The sequence below is a fragment of the Choristoneura fumiferana genome, chromosome Z (genome assembly GCF_025370935.1).
Source record: "Choristoneura fumiferana chromosome Z, NRCan_CFum_1, whole genome shotgun sequence".
Classification (NCBI taxonomy): domain Eukaryota; kingdom Metazoa; phylum Arthropoda; class Insecta; order Lepidoptera; family Tortricidae; genus Choristoneura; species Choristoneura fumiferana.
In genome coordinates this window covers 38,284,317-38,306,590 of record NC_133472.1, presented here as the reverse complement: position 1 = coordinate 38,306,590, position 22,274 = coordinate 38,284,317, and the positions used below count along the sequence as shown (strand labels likewise).

Below are 22,274 nucleotides of genomic sequence, written 5' to 3'. Positions count from 1 at the left end.
AGACAAAACGAATACAACTACCCGTCACTAAAATTATCATTAATACTAATCAAACGCAATATGCAACAAAATATCAAATAGATTGCAAAATAAAATCGTGATTATTTAATGTTAAATTATTTTCCCTTTCTTCTAAACATACTGCAATTTAATTTTTAAATATTTTAATAATCATAAATTATTAACACCAATGCTGTAATGACCTAATCGCCTTTAAATAACAAAAAATGATAACTTAAATCGAATCAAAATTAATAATTAACAATACAAAATGTACAAACCCAATATCATATTTTCTCAAGTTTCCGCTATTCCTAAGGTCAAAGAATCGAATTCCTTTAAAATTCCAGAGAAATAATGCGTTGTTTGGGAGAAACGTGTCAAAATGGTGCTGGTGTTGTAGAGCGCCATCCTGCTCTGTCTCGTTTTTTTGTCCCGTGCTGGCGGTTCACTTTTATATTATAGATACGTGTAGTACTTAATAAAAAAGTACACATTCCGACTGCTTAGGCCTTTGTTTGATTTGATGTCGGTGGATTTAGATCGCCATTTATTTGTTGCAACCTTAACTTTGTTCTGTGTCTATCCATCTCTAATCTAACCTCTAAGTATATACCTGTGTTTTCTGTACTACTTACTGTGTTGGTGTGCAATAAAGAGTTGTTGTATTGTATAATTTGTGAACTAGCGTTTGAATGTCAACTTTTGACACACAGGATGTTGATTGCATTTTAAACACCCTTTATTATCGCTCAACTACCGCCTTAATCGAGTGCCCGCCGATCGATCCGTTTCTAGTTAGAAACTTGTTCTCATTGATGTCATAACTACTGACTTTTTCTTCGGCAATCATAAATATTGTTATTGTTGCGTATTGTATTGTATCTGTGGGTGATGCGTGTTCACACGTTTTATGATATTATAATTTTGTATTGACATCGGGAATGTTTATAATGGATGCCGATATGATTGCGCTTTACTTTGTAATGAAATCTTACATAGCATCCTATCTTTTATTATCGATGAAATATGCTATAATATAGGGTTTTTTTTGGTGACGGAAGTATCGACCTGATTAGGTGTTATCTTTGTGAAAAATGAATTGCTTTACCAAGTTTTTAATACCAGCCGTGTTACCAGAAATCTTGACGCTCGTTAAACATTCACCGTTACGAACGAACAGTTTTTGTTCTTGCACGAAACTAGGATCAGTGATCGACTTCTGGTTTTTTACTGAAGCTTATTTTCACAGTAGCGTTTTTTTTCAATCAGAATCGACACAGACCTTTCGTGTAGTTTTGGCCCTTCGGGCCGATGTATAGTTAACATAACCTAAACCTATTCCTATTTCTATTTCTGTGTCGTTTAAAATTGGTTGGTACCTACTTACTTACATATTGAAATTTGTGAATGATTTTCAAAAGAAGATTCTATTTACTCTATGGGAAACCAGTTTAGAAAAACGGAACTATTTTTCTTCATTCGAAACCAGGTTTCCGAAAAAGAAAAATAATTCTGTTTTCTAAACTGGTTTCGAACCTTTGGTTTTCAAAGTGGCCGAAGGGAGAAAATCTACATTTCAGGGATGTCTCGTTTGTTTGTTCAGTTGTTCATCCATACCTACCTACTTATTACTACAAAAACATAATTTGATTAGTTTATTTTTGCTTATACCTATTAAAGATAATCTGTTTAATATTACGTTATGTCGTTATTTAACAAACAATAATCAAAGTAACTTTGCGATTCGTAAGTTGAGTTACGATAGCTGTGTTCCGAACAATATTGCCCATAAATCAACGAACATTAAGTGATCTAATAGGCAAAACGGCTCCGTCCGTTTCCTTGTGCATGCTTTATTGACGGTTACGCAACGGTCGGCTGTCTAAGCATGCTTTCGAGAACGCCTCAGGTGCTGTTTGAAGCGGATTTTTTTATCAAACCACTGCGATTAATGATGTCATCACGGTAAGGGTTTTTGCATGGTATCTTCTTTAGTTATTCACATGTATTATGTCGCCTTTTCTGACATTGTTTCAAGCATTATTGTTGCTGCGATGGCTTCTAACGTTTCTGTAATGCGAATTGTGCCTATTTCCAATGTATCAAATGAGTTATTTCAAATAGAAATGACTTCACGACTAAAATTATTCGAAGTCGACTCATCGCTAATAGCATCTAATAAATAATAATAAATGATAATCCACTTAAGATCCATAAAAAATGTACGCGGATATTTTTAGTTTAGGCAGTGTGTAGGTTTTTAACGAACAAAATTTTCTTTCATCGTTACCCAGCCGAAGTTGGCTGTGTTCGGGACCCGGGAAAATATTCTTGCTTATCGGCGCGCACAAGCTGTATCGGGATACTGTAAATGTAGTATATCTTTGCGACATTTCTAAATTTGCACAGTATTTTCTTTTCCTGTCATAAAATACCGTTTGGTGTTTGTCATGTTATATCTCATTTTGGCAATGACTTTTCGACGAAATATTCCACGAATCTGTGTCAAATGTAAGCGGAGCGGTCTGTGCGCAGTTTTATGCTGCGCTTTAACGGCAAATGATTACCTTGCTTTTGACTTAAGTTATGCTTTTTGTACTTCGTGCGCGTTGGGATTGAGAAAGTTATACTATAACATAAATTCTTCAAGCGTATTAAACACCTAATGGTTGCTAGTAAATTATCAATGTAACTACGGCGACAAAGCCAGATATTAGGGTAATGTTTTGGTAAGTTTCTTTGTGATTTCGTAAAATTTACAAAAGAGCACTTCAATAAATAAAGTAGGACGATTTACACCAACTGTACTAGTTTCAAACTATTTAAGTAACGCCGGTACTATGGATACCTTTTTTTTATCGAACAGCTGGCAAACGATCAGGCGGGTCACCTGATGGTAAGTGATCACCGCCGCCCATAGACACCTACAGCATTATTAGGACTGCGGGTGCGTTGCCGGCCTTGCAATAGGCGATACACTCACCTTTTACCACGAAACCTACCTACCTGACAACGAAAAAATCTAGTTCTAATATAGAGAAATACATAGGTACAGTCAAGTGTAAAAATATGAACTTAGTAGGTATGCAAAGTTTCGAAAACAAGTACCAAAGACTTTTATTCCGCCGCAATAAAGCCGTAGTAACATATTTTTGAGTGGTGCGAATAGATGCTTATTTTTGTACTTGACTTTACTTACTAAAACACCCATGGCTCATGTAAGATCTTTCGTATTCATATTAGGTACAAGCGGTTGCCCCTACCGAGATTCGAACTCGGGACCTCTATAGCTTCATAATTCACAATCAATCACTATCACTAACTAGGCTATCCGGTCGTCATATATAGTCGAGGCTTAAAACTATATTTGTCTGGTACTGCATCTGTTAGTAACCGGTTGTTGGTAAAATTTCAATTATTCGCGAGTCGTATTTAGAGGACTGATCTCGACAAATATTTGCATTACATGTTCCGGTCCCATCGAAACCCGAGATGGCTACCGGGGAAATTGCGGCTTTCAGCCTTAGGCGGAGGATTGGATGCATTCACAAAAGGGAACACTCAAAACGACAACTTTGTTCAAAGACAAATTTGCAAAATTTTGGTTTAAAAAAAGTTGGACACCGTAAAGCTGCTTTTCCATGTGAAAAATACAATACAATACAATACAAATATTCTTTTCACACCTCTCCTTCAGAAAAGTAATTTTTCCTCCCTGACGAGAGGGAGCAAAGTGCAACTTTTCTGTTCAAGGCTTTTCTAAGTGTTTTATTGCAAATCCCATTTTTCGAAGTTAGTAATTGTAAAGCCACGGCATTTTCTATGCAGGTTGTTTTTTAATAATATTCAGTATTTTTTTTTTCAAGTGTCTTAATACTCGGTGTGAAAAGTTGTATGAGCCACTCGGGAGCAAAATTATTTTTATCTTGGGCGTTAACACTTGAATCCCTCATTACGCTTAGGATTCTACTTTAGAATCCCTCGCTACGCTCAGGATTCTATAGTAGAATCCTTCGCTACATTCTGGATTCAATGTACGCCCTCGCCGGAAATACACCATTTTGCTCCCTCGTGACACAAATAACTATTATTGCACACCATAAAGCAGTACATAAAACAAAAAGAAAAGTGCGAAAAATTTGTTTGCCATGAACCAACGCTAAGCTTTTTCCATTAGAACTGCGCGGAGCGAGGATATGTAAATGAAGCGTTTCTAATTAGTTCATGACGAACACATTCCTCGCAACACATCCTCACTCATCTCCGGTGCAGGTGGTGTAGTTACAAATACTTGTAACTTTCGTGTCTAATCGGAGCTTTTTCCAGCCAGTCATCTTGTATGATTAAATACGTACCTGCTTTTTGTACTCCACCCAAGTCCCTTTTTATTCAAAGTACCTTTTATCCATGCACCGTCATGTGAGCGTCAGATTGCCCAATATCGCAGGAGGCCATCGCACGTCTAGAGGGCTATTCGAGCTGTTAAGGTATAATCGCTTCCACATAGTCGAGCGTAACTCCGACGTGCAACCATGCGAACGATCCTATAGTGTTAACTATGATTCGCATTTAAGTAGTCGACCAATCTGCCTACACTGTTCCTGGAGTTGACTTTGATAATAAATGTTAAACTTCTGCTTAAAGTTACCCTAAAGCGAGCTGGAAGTTACTCTACTCATACTTCTGAATCAGTACTGTAATAGGAGGTGTTTTGTTATTATTATTATTAGCTTGTTCTGTCCCACTGCTGAGCATGACCTCCTCCCGATACTTCCTCTGCTCTCTCCTACTTCAGGTACTAGGATGCTTAACAAGCATGTGTGAGGCGGCCTTAAGACGAGTTGACCTCTTTTAAGCAGCGTTTCCACCAATAATGTGCGAGGATGTGTTGCGAGGGATGTGTTTTTCAATAACTAATAGTAAAGCTTCATTTACACATCCTCGCACAGCACATCTCTGGTGGAAACAGCTAAGCGGAGCGAGACGAGGTAAATGAAGCGTTTCTATTGGTTAAAGAAATAGTAGATTGATAACCAAGGGTAGAAAGGGACCCATTTCACCCGAGATGTTCGAGCGCCAATAGTTCGAGAGGAAATGGGTAATTCCACCCGAGTTAGACACTCTACTTTTCATTTCGACTGTGAGGAAAGTAAAATACTAGAAAAAAATGAGCATAATAATAAATTCAATTTACTTATATCCAACCTCCAACGGTACCTTTTCGACCTGGCCACTTGCCACGGCCGACTATAAAAAAAACCAGTTCGTCACGACAAAGGAGCTTAACGAAGAAGATTGACCTTTATTACTTATTTATATACTCCATCTCTTTCTTTCACATTTCACGAATGCCTGCCATCTTTTCTTAACCTAACTAAAGAAAGAGATTTCAAAACCTCAAAAAAAGAAAGAGATGGAATATGTTCGTGACGTAATAAAGATCAAATGTCTTGTATCAAACGTATGTTCGGCGTTCAACCTACAGTGTTGTATATAATAAATAAATAAATAAATAAGCTCCTTGTTCACGACGTACATCTAGATATGGCCATGCCGAAACGTGAAAAAAAAGTGTCACTGACGTAACTCAATTATCTTCGACTCCGGGCTAATCTAAAAATACTTTCCACCCTAGAGATGAAAACGCAGTTTTCCACCCGGCTGTCTACCCATGAAAATTAAACTTTCCGAACAGGAGAGATAAAAACCATATTCCTCGCAACACATCCTCGCACATCTCTGGTGGAAACGCTGCATTAAACTCAGGTTGAAAATGCCGCTATGCGATTGCCGCTAAGCACATAATATTGAGATTGAACTTCCATAATACTGATTTCCCCCGGGTATCAAACCGGGCTATAATACCTTTTTGATAGATTGCCGCAAAATAAAAATAAAATGATCTTACCATGATTCTTACCCACATAAGAAAAGTCTACTGTCCCATCCATTTCGCGTGGGGCCATCCGTCATTAGTTTGTATACTTTCTATAGATTCCCAGATTGATAATAGAGGGTCTCAACTTGTTAGATGCCGAACTTTTGTCAAAGGCTTTTGATCCGCTACTACGTATATAAATATAATAGTATATACAGCGTGTAATTTTGATACTACTTCAAACAGTAACCAGAAGTGCTGTGAACCGATATCAAAACAAATTGTTAATTTAGAATTAATTATCAGAGCGCAATTAATTTTTTAAATATTTTCGAGCAGCAATGTAATGCGTACAATAATTTGATACGAGAGAGAAGCGTTCTGTGACAGCTGTCACGTCAACAAGTGCGACGTTTTGAATAAAAACAAAGTAGTATTGCGTAGTGATACATTGCGTGCTAATTAATTTTGTAAGGAAAATAATAAGTCTAATTTTTTTACTAAAACATAATAAAATTTGATTATTAGGGTCTTCACTAACTGCCCTTAAAGTTTGAGGTAGTATCTGAAATACACGCTGTATATATATATATATATATATATATACATATATATTAACACAACAAAGCGATACCCGGTGTGCTACACGGTGAGCGTGATTTATCCATATAGGTAGTTTCGTATCTGGTTAAATTTACTCTAAAGGACTGTTAGTGATTCAGTGAATAGGTATGTAGTATTTTATACAACAGCGATGCGGTCTGCCCCCAATTTGCAATATTACTTGCGTGGCGGCTGTTGCCTATATAAAAGCAATCCGCCTAAAATCGTAAATCTTAGTTTTCTAGAGTAATAAACGCGATCTGCCTAAAGAAATATTTTTTTAATCAAGATAGTATTTATTGCTTAAATAAATCGATCCAAAAGAGACTTACAATTTGCAATCGCTTGTCCAATTTGCTGCACGTTTTCAGAATCAACCAATTGTTATTTTCGAATTGAAAACTCACAGCAGTTTAGTGGATTCTCGTTAGAGTGGTAAATACCAAATACCTCTATAGTTACGGAAAAAGTCGCGTTCCTGGTTGAGAGTTCTTGTGATGGTTTAATTATTTTTTAAAATGTTTACATTACTTAAATAATATTTCACTGTCTGACTATTAAGCTCGGCTCTCGGGTATATTCTGTTTATGTATACTTTATACTTACCCAAGAACCATTTAGTAAACTAAAAATCATCCAGGTGTGTGCCGGGGGTTCCGTACTAATATACGATATTAAGTTTTGATCGACTATTACTTCCTTTTAAATTCATTTAGCTGACGGTTGTAGCTTGTGGAAAAGAAGGACTACAGAATTTTTCGAAATTCTCGCGAAAAAGGGAGCTAGCCATTTTTATTTTAGTTTTCCACGAGGGTAAAGCATCGGACAAGGATTATTTATACGAAGAGCTAAAAATCAACATTGTGGAAAATCTTTATTGTGTTTCAAGGAACGCACAACAGGATTGTATGACGTAGATTTTACGTTACTTTTTATATTCCTGCGGCGTTAAGTTAACAGGGCTTAATTAGATTAATTGCGTCGCGCTTTGCGAACGAAGTGCGGGCGATTCTTGCAAAAAAAACCGCTTTCCGTTTTATACTTATTTGAAGTTTCATGCTGTAGTCGTGGCGTGTCGTGGCTATTTGCGGACAGCGAATTCATTACGCGACAGCGAAATCAATACGCGAGCGCGTAATGAATTCGCTGCGTACTCGTGGTAAAGTCCGCAACTGTACAGTATTGCATACAAGCCCTAGGCGCAACAAAATTGTTAGGGCATTATCACACTTGCGATTTGCGGCGAATTGAAAACGAGGCGAACGCGCTGTATGTTACGTGAGCGCCTAACGATGTTGCCGCGAGCGCGCACCGAGTTCGCTGCGTCTAAAGCTGGGACGCCATACACGCTCGCCTCGCTTTTAACTCTTCCGCAAATCGTCAGAGATAAGGCTCTAATTGACTTCGCAGCTTGTGTAAGATCACCAATAAGCGCGTCCACACTATGAGAAATTGTTACAAAGTGCTACTTTTCTTGTCATGATATATTGCATGGTGTTTTCATACAATGGGGCGTAGAATAAAAGAAAAGTATAAATTTTTACTTTCAACATTTCAAGTAAATGTTTCTCACTTTGGCTAATGCTAATAATTGTAAGCATTTCCTTCAGATGTTAGAAGTCAAACTTTATATGTTTCTTTATTAATACGGCGTATCCATAGAACCGGCCTTAGGGTAGAGTGAAATTAGCAGCCGCGAAAAAATAATTTTGAAAAAGCAACAACAACACATTATGACAAATATTACACATTATGGCTCAATAATTATGCGAGCTGATATGGGCCCGATGAATATGTTCACAAAGGGCGCCAAAAAATAGTTTCACGCTACCACCCTTCAAAGGCTAAGACTGTGTATCCACCAGGAATGTTTCAACAACAAGCTCTTAAAAAAAACATTTAATTAAACGGGGCAACGCGGCAAGTCTATTGGGCACGGGATTTGCGCCTTGACACGGGACGGTTTATTTGAGTGACTATATTTTCTATTGCATTTATCTCACCTTTTCTTAATGTGACTTTACTAAAAATTACTTTCATTTATCTTTCAAATCATTCAACGTTTGTATTTTTTATCTTAGGCACAAAACAGAAACGGCAGCCACGGTATGCCCTTGTCAGCAGCCAGCGTGGTCGGTCCCGAAGTGAACGGCACCCGGCCGACCTTCAAGCCGGTGACCGTGCTCGAAGACCTGCAGGCGGTGCGCTGCGCCGAGTTCCACCCCAACGGGAAACTATACGCCGTTGGCTCCAACACCAAGACTCTGAGGATATGCACCTATCCCAAGATAGATGACGTCAAGTAAGTCCCAACGAACTAGCACGAGTGAATACTACAGGGGGGCTACTACGGAATTCTAAAATCGAATTTCGTATCGTACCGTCCCTCTCACTCTCGTATTATATAAGCGTCAACGGGACGGCAAGATACGAAGAATAGGGCGAGTTTCCTCGACTGTATACGCTATATCGAGGTTTCGCTGATAGGTTTGTTAAGACACAGTGTTGTTAACCGATGTCAGACGATATCTAAATTGACAACGTTTAATTTTTATAACGCCTGAAAATTTTTATGCGAGTATGATTCGAAAGAATTTTGCCTCCTGAACATTGTATATCTACCATACCATACATTTTACCAGGCCCTAATGGAAAAATAAACTATTAGCCTCATTTGAAACAAAAATACAGAAAAGCAATAAAGTTATCGGCTCAGAAATATGAAATTTTGTCTAATAAAAGAAATAAACTCATTAAAATTGTACTCCATCCAGAGTTGAACAAACGGCGCATTATATCACCAGACGTGATACATGTTTTTGAAACACTAAGTATTTTAAGTCGAGTTCTTGACCGTATTTCCGCCGATTCTGGTTTCTTATTACACTTTACTTGTCCATAACTTTCATTTTAGACGTTTGTGCGAAGTGAGTTTCGCATTATGAGCTCAATAGTTTTCAAGCGAGGCTAGTTATATTTCACGATGGCAGCTATTAACGTGAACATTTGTCAAGTTTAATAGTTTTTTCAGCTCTTGATTTATACTCCTGTTTGTCTAAGATATTATGTTAATATGCCTATGTTCCTATGTATTCTACTAGTTTGCTATCGTACAATCTTTCAACGCTTTGTGTATGCACTGGCCTCCATAGGCTTGGTTTCTTCTGATATACATAATTATATGTCGCTTGTAAGCGATGCAGAATATTTATTACTATTGGCATGTTTGTGCATGGTCTATTTTTAAGAATTGCAACAAAGTTGCCTCACAATAGTTGATTTTCGGTCCAAAATTAGATTTGTTTAATTTTTTTACTAACATTGAGACCTTCTAGTAAGTTATCGTTAATAATCATCTACGTAAAAGAATAAGAAAAAGTATTCATTTTTTTTACACTCACCTTGTCTGTTCCTAGATATCGGATGCTAATTGCAGGTAAATTAGATCTTACCGACTAGGATAAAACAAATGGAAAATGCACGAACCACAGCCTCTGTGCTGTAGTCTTCATTTATTATCTTTATAACGTTTATTTTATAAGCAACCATTAAACGGGGGCTCAAAAAGAGACGCCTGTGTCTTGGGTAACATTTTCTCGTCACACTGCGGGGGCATATTTTATTCAACCCAGTCCGCGGCGCGCTAAACATATAAACCGGCAATTTTATCTCCCATGAGGGCATTTGGGACAGAAAATGGTAATCGGCGTTGAATGCCTCGGCATTCGGCTACACATCGCGCGAAATATTCGGCCTCGAAATGACAGGTAGAATGGGATTTCGTTAAAGGAATTCTTAAGGTGCCCTGAGTGAATAACTACTGTATGAGGTTAAACTTTCGCTACTATTGACAATAATATGCGACATATAAATTTCATTGGCTCAAGATTGGCTCCATTTCATGGTTCCGCATGCTAACTGTGATTTTTTTATTAGTCTAATTATTACATCAAACGTTTGATTGTTCAGTAATCGCTTTACTGTGAGTTTCTAAAGGGTTTTAACTTCCATTTTAATATGCTTAACTAACATGGTCCGAACTCAGTGATTACGAACCCTTTGTTATTACCACCGAACGCGTAAAAATAACATGAATTTTCACCCAACATACGATTGGTTTAATTAGTAAGAAGCCTTTATGTTTGCTTGCATTCATCACCCCTATAGGAGAATCATTTACTGAACAACAAACGTCACTAAAAAGATAAATGAAATGAGTGAATAATTATTAATTTTGAGATTTAATTGGAATGGACACGTCACAAAAGCTATCGAATTAAGTGAATCGTGCGTGACCCACTGTTACCGAAAAGTCGCAGTGACGTCGCATTGCCTGACAAGGAAAATCACTATGACGCCTACTGCGTGAACTTTCTATGATGGTCAGGAAACAAATTATAATGAACGTAGGTTAAAAATAAAATTTTAATATTCGAGTAAAACTTTAGAGGTATTTGTAGTAAAATTAATTAAACGCCTAATTTAAGCATGTCATTGTTATGTTAACCAAGAGCCTGATACAAAGCCCTGGCCCAGACGGTGACCTTCTCGCCGTTATCTTATTAAGGACGGTTCCGAGGTCGCTTTTGCCCCGCCGCGGCAGCAATCCTCACACTAACCTTATGTAAGTTCTTGCAAAAGACAGTATTTATATACATTTTTGAGCCGTTTGGGGTAGAAACCAGGGGTCCTTGGGGTTTGAGTGCTTTTAATATTTATAAATCATTGTCGTCCAAATTGATTACGGCTTCGGGTGACCAGAGGGCTGGCTTTTTCTGAGCACAAAGATTAAGCATTGCCATACAGCGTGGTAATGCTGCCAGCCTTCTGGGCACCTTAATACCTGGCAGTGATTTTGGGCATCTTTTTTATTTATAATTTTAGTTTGTATGTAGTTTTAGTTACTTTTATTTTGTTTTATATTATACAGGCATTGTCAAGTTTTAATTTATAATAATATTAGCGTCAGGAAAACAATATGAACTTCGATTTTCGAATTTCGTGGTATAGCCCCCCTGATTGTTACGTAAAATTAAATAATGATCGCACTTTACTCGAAACCGAAAACGTTTCTACGCAAAGACAATATGTTTCTAATAAACTTCCTATTTGATCTGATCTGATATAATTTTAAGCAAGAAAATAACTTTGTGGTATACAAATAATGACACAGTGCAAGTGACACTCATAGTAGAGCAGGCATAACGGGTTATATTTAGAAAAAGATGTGGGAATGACTGGATAATATTTGAAAATACAAACTGAAATACAGATGCACAGAAAAACCAGAAAAATAAGACCATCACTGGGAATCGAACCCAGGTCCTCGGTATTCCGTACCGCGTGCTATACCGCTACACCACTAATGACTGGATAATATTTACTTCGCCTTCATACATCTGTTTCTCCTGTAACCTGTTAATTTTATAATTATTTTATGTACAACGATACAAACATTATGACTTTAATATATTTTCCTCCCATAACGACCTTAACTCGGATACATTTTTATTAAATGTTCAATTGGATGTTTGATTCTACACTGACGAGCAAAAATAAAGAATCGGTTACAAAAATGACGATAACTACAAAACCCGCTATGATACTTTATTACTTTTTTTACTATTTTTTTCCTTTTTTCCTTTTTTGTAAGTACTTTAAGTAAAGAGTTTTATTCTTTATGTAAAGTTTATTAATGCGTAATTAAATTAGCTTCAATGTCCTTTTTAAATCAAGAAAATATTTTCAATAGTTTAGGACCTATTGCGATTTTAGTAACCGACCCTTTATTTTTGCTCTTTAGTGTATATAATTTCCTTCTTAAGAGCAATGAAGACAACAGTCTTGAATTCTACAATGGAATCGAATACTAGTTTCTGGTTTGTTAAAAATGCCAACCAAGTTCAGCCAGCCTTACTCAGAAATACACCTACTCGCGTGCAAAAGTATGCATCTATCCAAATGAGTACAAAATATGTATTATACTGCCTTATTACGTCAGAACACTAGCGTTGCATACTTACCTATTTTTACACACGGCTGTGCCAATTCAGCAAAATATTGAACAACAATGTTCCTGGAAAGGCCCTACTTGGTTGTTTTAGGAAATGGTATTAATATTAATAAGTGCTCGTAGCGAGTAATTTTATTAAGGTACCAGACTGGAGGTTTATCTGATGATGACACCCCGCAGTGTGTCCATTCGCAACCTTATAACTGCGACCCTGTACTTTCTTCGCTTCTACTGACTGCGGTTAACCTTTGCCAATTGTGTCCAAATTGACGGGTCTGCTGTTACCAATCCCCTCCCCCGTAACGTTGTAACGTGTTATTTCACTTTTTTATTCGTAATGTTGAAACATTACCTCTCAACAGTCTCTCAAAATTTGTTTTACTTTTCTACCTTTGTGTGCGCCTTTTTATTAGCAGCAATCAAATGAACGTATTTGCGTCGTTTCGCTTCTCCCCTTATTTTTTTTCCTTCAAAAATGTTGAAAATAATTACTTGCAACTTTATTACCTGTTTAGTCTCTGGAAAGTAATAGAAAATAAAGTTTATATCAATAGCGATGACCAGTATCAAAACCGATGTTTGAATTTAATACCGTAGCGGATTCAGGTTACAAAGTGTTACAAATGGGAATTCAATAAAGTTACAATACCACTGTGTAGCTCGTTGCGATTCATGTCTCGCGCCCGGATTGTACAAACGAGGAAGGAGCGGTCAGACGGCAAATAAATGTATGTTGCACACGCACTCAGAAAGGGGATTTGCTGCTTTTGTAGATACTTTTTGATGACATTGAAAAATATACCGGAAAAACCCGCTTTTAACACTAATAATCCGGAGTATTTTAGAAGATGGTTGAGCGAAGATTGGGAAATGTATACCAACCACGTCAATGGCGTGACTTTATCTTGATTGTAAAACTTTTACAAGGGTGTTCATTCAAGCTTGCCTAACTCATTCATTTTTTAAGCTATAAATTCAAAGTCGTCACTATAATTCTTTTCAAATAGCTTGGTTACGGTCATATTTGCTTGTTTCGATTCCACGCCATGAATGTTTTAGGTCAATACTTATATATATATATTTATTCGACTGGATGGCAAACGAGCAAGTGGGTCTCGTGATGGTAAGAGATCACCACCGCCTATAAACATCTGCAACACCAGGGGTATTGCATTTTATGTAATATATAAATTTTAATCTCGTCATCTTTCATGGTGTAAAACGGAACTGAATTACAATAGAGGTTGACTTTGCTTATCGACTGAATCGATTCCACCATCTCGTCAAATCTTTTGACTCGTGTCATCTGTTAATTATAATATTTTTTACCTATGATGAGTTCTGTGACGTTTCGAGTTTGAAAGTTTTAGAGATGTACCATTTATCGAGTGAACTATCGATTTTTCTACGTGTTATTAGTGCCTATTTTTGGAGAAGTTGCATTATATTTAAAAAAAAAAAAATTTTTTTTTGCCATTTTTCCGCCCACTTTGCCACGGTTTTCTCGTTCTCGCTCAAAATAATCCCTCAAACGAATTAGAAACTCCCAACTCTAGGAGTTCAAAACAGTCTTTTTAGACCGTTTCGGCATTTTGCCAAAAAATAACAACAAAGCTAACGAGAAACAGTAACAAAAGTCAACAACAATAATAGCAGAAATGATCAGTAACAAAATACAATGCAACAGAGATGTAACGAATGTGGTTTTATCGGAACCGAAAGCGGAACCAGATGTTTTCAATTTAGTTTATCGGAAACAGAAACGGAATCGGAACCTTAAACGGAACCGGAACCAGAATCGGAGCCGAGTGATAGGAGGACGAGATGTTAAGGGTAGTTCTACTAAACCTGAGGGTTTATTACATAACGTTTCTGACACTCGCGGTCACAATCAAATGATAGTTTTCTCATACAAAAGATTGTGATCGCGAGTGTCAGAAACATACATAATTAGCCTTCTGTTTGTTTTTGATGTACGCCGCTCATGTCCAGTCGCCGCGGTAAGCATTGACATCCGATATAACTTCCGTTTCAAAAGTAACGGAACCGGAACCGAAACGGATGTTTAATATCAAACGGAAGTTCCGACTTAACACAAACGGAATCGGAGCTCCGTAACATCGCTGCAATGCAAAGAAAATGCAATGGAAACAACTCGTATACAAGGCAGACGCACTCGTACTGACAGTGATACTGACAAGCACTGGCCACAAGAGGCACAAGATGGCTGCGGCCGTATTTCAAATAGCCGCGTTTACAAAATCTTGCAAGTTTTGTTTAAAAATTTAAAATATCTAATAGTATTCATGGTTATTGAATAATGCACCGCGGCAATTGCCGATAATGTTGTGTCACGTCACTACTCTGTTCCGTTTCACACATATTCGATGGAGACTATTTAATGGTCACTGATATTGATATTTATTTTTAAAATGTACAGTTTTAAATTTTTATGATTATTTTGCTTCAAACAAGAAATAATTTTTAAAAAATATTTTGCGAACATAGTATGCGTAATTCGGAAAATTTTCAAGTGTCACAGAACTCATCATAGGTGAAAAATACAATAGTACCGAGTGTTTCGTATTGTTTGATGTTTTGAACTGTTAATTTGTTATTCAATTTTGTTCTTACTGTTTTTGTGAATTTTTTACTGTTATTATTTTTGATATAGTGCCAAAAAAGACCGCACGGCTTGCGAGATCCCGATAGACAAGCAAAAAACAAAAACACTTGTTACGCGGGCGAAGCCGCAGGCAAAAACTTGTTAAAAATATAAAGTACCACTAATAAAATCGATTACATACCCTTAGCATATTTAATCGAAAAATCGCAAAAATCGATTCGAAATTACATTGTTTCAAGTATTTTGAGAAATTAAAATTGATAATGTCTAGTATACTGTACAAGAGAATTTACCTAATCTATCTATATATTTACTATATCTATATATCTAATCGTAAATTTATTATATTTTAATTATGCATAGATAGAATTTATATTTAACTGAAAATCAATCATAACAAATCAATAAAACTACAAATATACAAATAAATAAATAATAAATATCAAGCGACACTTGGCTTTTAGAATTGTGTGAAGATGGTTTAGATGAAGTTTGTTCCCGTATAGTAACTGTTGATGAAAGATGGATCAGACAGTGTGATCCAGAGTCGATGTCTGAATCTATGCAGTGGATCGAAATGGGCGTCTAAGCTAATGGCCACCGTGGTTTGGGATTGCGAAGGCATTCTTTTAATAGACTATTTATTATGCCGAGCTATTAAGAAAGGTGCGACAAGCCATAGTCGAGAAACAAAGGGGAAAACTGAGCAAAGGCATTTTAATTTTGCAAGACAACGCTGAACGAGGTCACACCGCTCGTGTTGCCAAGCTTGCTCTGAAGGAAACTGGCTTCGAGGAAGTTGATCATCCACCCTGCAGTCCAGATCTGGCCCCTAGCGATTATTTTCTATTCAGCAATTTGAAGAAAGATTTAAGGGGAAAGCGATTTGGCAGTGATGAAGAAATGAAGGCGGTTGTACTGGAACATTTCCACAGCCAAATAATATTTTTTTTTTAACAGACTAAAAGCATTATTTAAAAAATGTAATTAATGCATTGAATTACAGGGAGATTATATTGAAGAATAAAAATAGTAAAAAATATCTGTTTTTTTTTCTACCTTCGGCTTAGAACTTTTCAGCCGCTCCTCGTATGTACATTATGTATGCCTTACGCCTGAATTGGCCGCGTCGATCAAAGACGAAATGTTTGTTTAATATCCCTTGAACCCGAAATTTAACGTTGACATCAACAAATTCAAATTAAAATGATTTATTCAGTAAATAGGCCACAATGGGCACTTTTACACGTCAATTTTTAAACTACCAGCGCTTTCGGAAAGACCATCATTGCAAAGAAGAATGCGCCGCAAGAAACTTGTCAGAAAGTCATTTTTTCATAATAATATAATTACAAATAAAATACTTAAAAACTATATTATACGATTAAAGAAAAAAATACAAAAAATAATAATAATAAAAATACAGGGATGTAAGGGGTCCCTTAGTTACAATACTAAACACTAACTATATCTAAACTATATCTACGTTCAGTGGAAGTGTAGAATGCTTCCACCGTCATAAATTTTAAAATAACAGAAATAAATGGCATACCTCTATCGAAACACAAGCAACATTATGCAATTAATAAACGTTTCCCTTGACTTTTCGCGACCTCAAGTAGGCTATCTTTATTGTTTCCAGAGACATACTTCAAGTGTAATTTAAAAATATAGTACCCACTGCATTCACTTTTCTCTTTGATACTGGTGGTTAATTCGCTGCCAACTCGTGCTTATTGTGCGTAAGAATTATGAATCGCATTATAAATGTGTAATGCACTGCAGTTGGCACGGGACGTCGACCCAAGGGTAAACTAGTGCATTCCATTGTTCCGTTTGCCGTGATACTTGAACTTTCAAACTTGGCTTAAGTTAGGTATTTAATACAAACTTTCCGCGTACGCACCATTAGGCAGCTGTTGTTTGTTTTAAATGTTGTATTTCTACTTTCGTTGCGATTTTAAGGAGAGGTAAAGCAAATTTTTTTTTTAGCTTTTTTGTTTTTGTCTTAAATCAATCGATATGATGGATAAAAATACGATGCATATAGTTATAGTTATTTTTGTTCTCGTGTCACAAATCCCCTTTGAATGTGAGATGTAATTTATGGTAAAGATAACCCCTTACTTATATTAACCCTTATTTACCTATAAGCCTCAGTTCAAATATAACAAATTCTACAACAAAGCTGATTGCCGGTTCCATCGTGTGACTAATAATCGATTTATTCAATTTCATCTGTGGAAATCCGATAGCCAAGTGTTGCAGCACTAGTTACATGTACAAACACTATAACTCAACATCCTGTCCTCTTCGCTAGGTACACCAGTGGCCTACGCCAATTCACTCGGTAAACCACTTCGATACAAACCTCAGCATTATCATCCCGCTACTCTAAAAGCTCTTGTGCTGTCTATTGAACCACAGAAGCGCTGCAGAGCGTCTAAATCCTGTTGTCAACGGTATAAACTTCACTTAGAGAAGCGGAACTAATACGATTCTCAGCGCTTTGGACATACCATCTAAGATGGGATTTGTCGCTTTTGTTAGGGAGTTATTAAACGTATACCTATTAAGTTATTACGGCTTTGATGACTTAAGACGGCATCCTGCTTGCTGACCGTGCCAATGCTGAGCGGACTAAAAATGTATACTCATAGCCTAATATGGTACCATAACAAAGTCAGTAGCTTAGCCACGTGAAAGTCACGTTTCGCCAGTTTCAATTTTCAAACGGTCACATTGGCACACTACCCAAGATAGAAACTAGAAATTTATAAAATATGTTCGTCCTTTAAAATGACGTAAGATACCTCTAAACTGAACACTTTGCGAGACGCGTTACCTTAAGAGCCAGCCATATTTGTGTAGCGAAAGGTTACCGGCACCGAGATTGAATTAACGTATTTTTTATTCGCCGCCCTTCGGATACATGCTTCTTTTTTTTAATAAATTACAGTAAAACACGCCTGTTTCAAGTAATGCCCAGCAGGTGGCAGAATTTACGAGAGTACTCCGTGATCAATTAACTAAAGTAAATCGTATATTACTTATGTTATACTTAGCGCGTATATTTTGTCAGGTTTATATTACCAAATAAAAAGAAGCGAAAAGGCACTTATCTCAGCTCGCCGAGAAATAAAAATCTCAGAGAACCCCTATAAATTATGAAACCGTCCTAACGCCGAGTAGGCAATTCTGTGGCTACTTATTTCGACAACAATGCTTGTGCTATCCTCTTGAGACGATTGTAATGGTGTGCCGTGCAACGTGGTAATAAATAATTTCAGTATTGTATTTTTAAAAGTTAAAGTACCTTTGCGACCGAGCTTTGCTCGGGATAAAACTCGATAATAAGCGTTTTCCCAGAGATAAGACCGAGCTAAATCGATTATATATATATACCCAGCTACTTATAAAAAAGAGCGTTGCTATAGAGAAATTTAATTTTTTTTATTCTTGAATTTAACTTGATTATATGCGGCAAACAACACTGACGTAATGTTGAGTCGGTTTATAGTCAGTTAATAGTTAATCATTTTAACTTCCATCGCTAGCGAAGCAGTCTTCGCACGGGCTCAGTTTAACTTATGATTGGTTTTTTGGAGTCTTTTTGTATTTTTTATTTCAACTCCAAATTTGTTCAAATGTGTGGTGCATGGGAGAAATTTGTGTTTAGACTCCTGTCCAGTGATGGTGTAGGGGTTATAGCACGCAGCACGGAATGCTGAGGACCTGGGTTCGATTCCCAGCGCTGGTATATTTTTCTGTTTTTTTTTGTGCATCCATGTTGCGGTGTGTATTTTCCTCAGTTTAACTTAGGTTACCTACATCGGTTGGTTACATAAATAAATAAATATCATGGGACGTGACACCAATTGACCTATGGTCTATCCCTGAAATGAAGATACTAAAATGACAGTCTGAAATGTCAAAAGTAAAAATAATGTGGCCAGCATAAAAGGAACAGTGCTGCTCCATGATTTCGGTTTCGTAAATAACCGATAAAATGTATATTTTACGATAGCAAAAATAACATTATAGCATACAATATTCTACTTTCCATTTTGTAAATGTAAATGCACTTTTACGTTAAAGTGATAAAATCTAAGCAAAGGTAAAAATACAGTGTTCATCACTTAGTGCCAACGTAAAAAATAATACAGAGGAGCTACTACAAAAGTAGAAAAACGAAGTTCGTATGGCACCGACCCTTTCACTCGCGTGTTAAATGAGATAAGCGTCAGCGGGACGGCAACATACGGGGTTCGAGTCAACAACGTCATTGTTCATGTTTTTCGTATTCAAGTGGTATTCAACCGATTTTCGATACTTTACTCGTATTGTCATCGGATGTGATCAGTGCGTTTTCTCGTGTTATTGTTGCTGTTGACGTTATTTGTTAAATTTGTTGAGATAGACTTTTTATTTGTTAATTTTGTTTGGTCGTGTTTTTGTTAAGTTTTGTTTGATTAAACATGGACTCTGAGTAGCCAAGTACTTCGTCGCATAAACGACACAGCGAAGAAATACTTTCGCCTCGGAAAAACCGGAAACGTCAACCTCTTAGCAAAGCCGACAAGTGCATGGTTGTAAATACGTAGAAGTATTTATACACAGAGGCCAAAGAATGAAATTGAAACTTAAACATCAACATCTATAAAAAGTCGAAATATCTCGAAAACGGTCGCATTTTTATTAGACCTATTTTACCTTTTCTAGAATGTCCTAAGTGCCCTACACTTTAGAACATCACGGATCCGTTCATATCTTAATATTTTACGACATACATACATAGGTAAGGACAATATCTTTCGGTGAAAACCGGTTGCGGCACATCACTATTTATGAGACGCAAAAAACAGGTAACACATGAAACGTCATTTTAGTATCTCAAATTATGGGACAGACCATAGTCCCAAATTAGGCAAAGCTTGTACTATGGGTACTAGACAACGAATAAACATACTTATATAGATAAATAAATACTTAAATACGTTATATCGTATTAAACATCCAAGACCAGAGAACAAACATTCGTATTATTCATACAAATATAAGCCCCGACCGGGTTTCGAACCCGGGACCTCAAGCTTCATAGTCAGGTTCGTGCTTAAAATTAAACTGAGTCCATGCATGTAAGGGATTATTTTTAACAGGCATGCAGGCAGAAATAAGGCAATCGGCAGTTGCAATTTACAATGTCTTTAATTTCAAATTACTGACATTAATACGCGTTAAAATAAAATATAGGGTTTGTTCCCTGCATGAAGACCTTCGTTAGGTACAACAATGAGCGAAACAAAGAGGAGTGATTAGAAAGAACTGCGACTATAAAGCGAATCACTCTTCTTGAGAATCTGTTGAGTTGGGAATCTGTTCAGTGTGGAAACTGTTGAGTTGGGAATTAGTTGATTTAGGTATCCTTTGAATTGGGTATCCTTTGAATTGGGAATCCTTTGAGCTGAAAATCTTTTCAGTTAAGAATCTATAGCGTGAGAACCTGTTCCATTGGGAATCTGTAAGAAAAATCTGTAGAATTGGGAACAAGGATAAAAATTCAGTTATTTATCATCCCAGCCTCTATATACGTCCCACTGCTGGGCACAGGCCTCCTCTCAGAACAAGAGGGGGAGTATTTGTATTCCTATACAAATAATTACAGTAGGTACATTCAGCAACAACGATATGAATACAGTCAAAGTGCAAAAAATATGTATACACGACCTTAATATTCAGGCAATAAAGTCCTGTGTACATATTTTTGGCACTTCAAACTTATGTATATTTTTGTTGCTGACTGGACCATAGCCGTTTATCTCGGATGAAATAGAGGTAGCGACCAGAGTACCAGTCTGAAGTCGGTGCCTCAGCATGCGCCAGCAGGAGTAGAACTATAGTCGTCTACCCCATCTACATACTATATAAGTATTGGGCTTCAATCACTCCTGGTTTTTTGTAGTTGGTTCTATTTTTCGTTAATTTTTTTTTAATATCCTGAGGTGTCGTAGAACTATTATTGCAAATATAGTACTCGTATCGATCATTTCCAGGATGTGAGTTTTGCTCTCAGAGGAAAATAACTTTCATCATCCAAAATGAACGATTATTTTCCTTTGTAATATCGGGTCTTGTAGCGACATTGTGTTGTAATGGTCGATTTTTGTTTGTCTATATATTCTGGTGCTCTCTTCTTCCGGCATTCTATACCTATCTTTTTCAAAGATCGGCAAATGTACGGTTGAGAACATTTAAATTTTTTCGCGGCATCACGTTGGCTCATCGAATCTTTATTGTCAAAATTGCTTTGAAGCACTTGCAACTTCCTCTTGGTATTTTTTTTTATTCGACTGGATGGCGAACGAGCAAGTGGGTCTCCTGATGGTAAGAGATCACCACGGCCCATAAACATCTGTAACACCAGGGGTATTGCAGATGCGTTGCCAACCTAGAGGCCTAAGATGGAATACCTCAAGTGCCAGTAATTTCACCGGCTGTCTTACTCTCCACGCCGAAACACAACAGTGCAAGCACTGCTGCTTCACGGCAGGATTAGCGAGCAAGATGGTGGTAGCAATCCGGGCGGACCTTGCACAAGGTCCTACCACCTGCATAAAAATTCTTGACTTTGCGACCGCTACCACTTTTACGAGCTACAGCCAAGGGTATCAGGATTCTGTGAATAGTAGAAACTGGTTCATTTTCTTTACTAAAATGGTCCACTGTGTATTTCTATCCCATTTGAATTATAGAAATTTACAACACGATTTCTCAAAGAAAGAAAGAAAAAACATTTCAATTGCCCATAAAAAAACACATATATTAGTGAGAAGGTACGGTCACGATCGTTAATATGGGACCCATTTCGTGAAAAAGTCCTTTGAATTGTCAAGCAAAATGACAGATATTCGATCTTAAGTGGGTCCCAAATTAACGATCGTGACTGTACATGCTCAGCTATGTTGCAAAAGGTTCAGGCTCAGCATGTGCGGTGAGGACTATGCTGCACCGCGCAAAGCTTCTTGTTTCGACGCAATTTTTTGCAAATATTAGAACATAAAAAAATTAAACATTAGGTTCTCCAAAGGGGTTGCAATTACACCATAAACAAACTTTTTTCCTTAGGCCAGTAGTTTTTTTTTCTGGAAGCT

At 37.0% G+C, this 22,274-nt stretch overlaps 1 protein-coding gene across 4 annotated transcripts in view; it reads left to right on the top strand.

Moving 5' to 3' along the window:
• Window positions 1–22,274, top strand: part of LOC141436379 (WD repeat-containing protein 47) — a 111,220-nt gene that overhangs the window by 47,414 nt on the left and 41,532 nt on the right. For all 4 annotated transcript variants that reach the window (XM_074099329.1, XM_074099337.1, XM_074099344.1 and 1 more), the window contains one exon: window positions 8,566–8,786. In XM_074099329.1, the coding sequence (XP_073955430.1) occupies window positions 8,566–8,786 (221 nt within the window). The remainder of the gene's footprint in view (window positions 1–8,565; window positions 8,787–22,274) is intronic.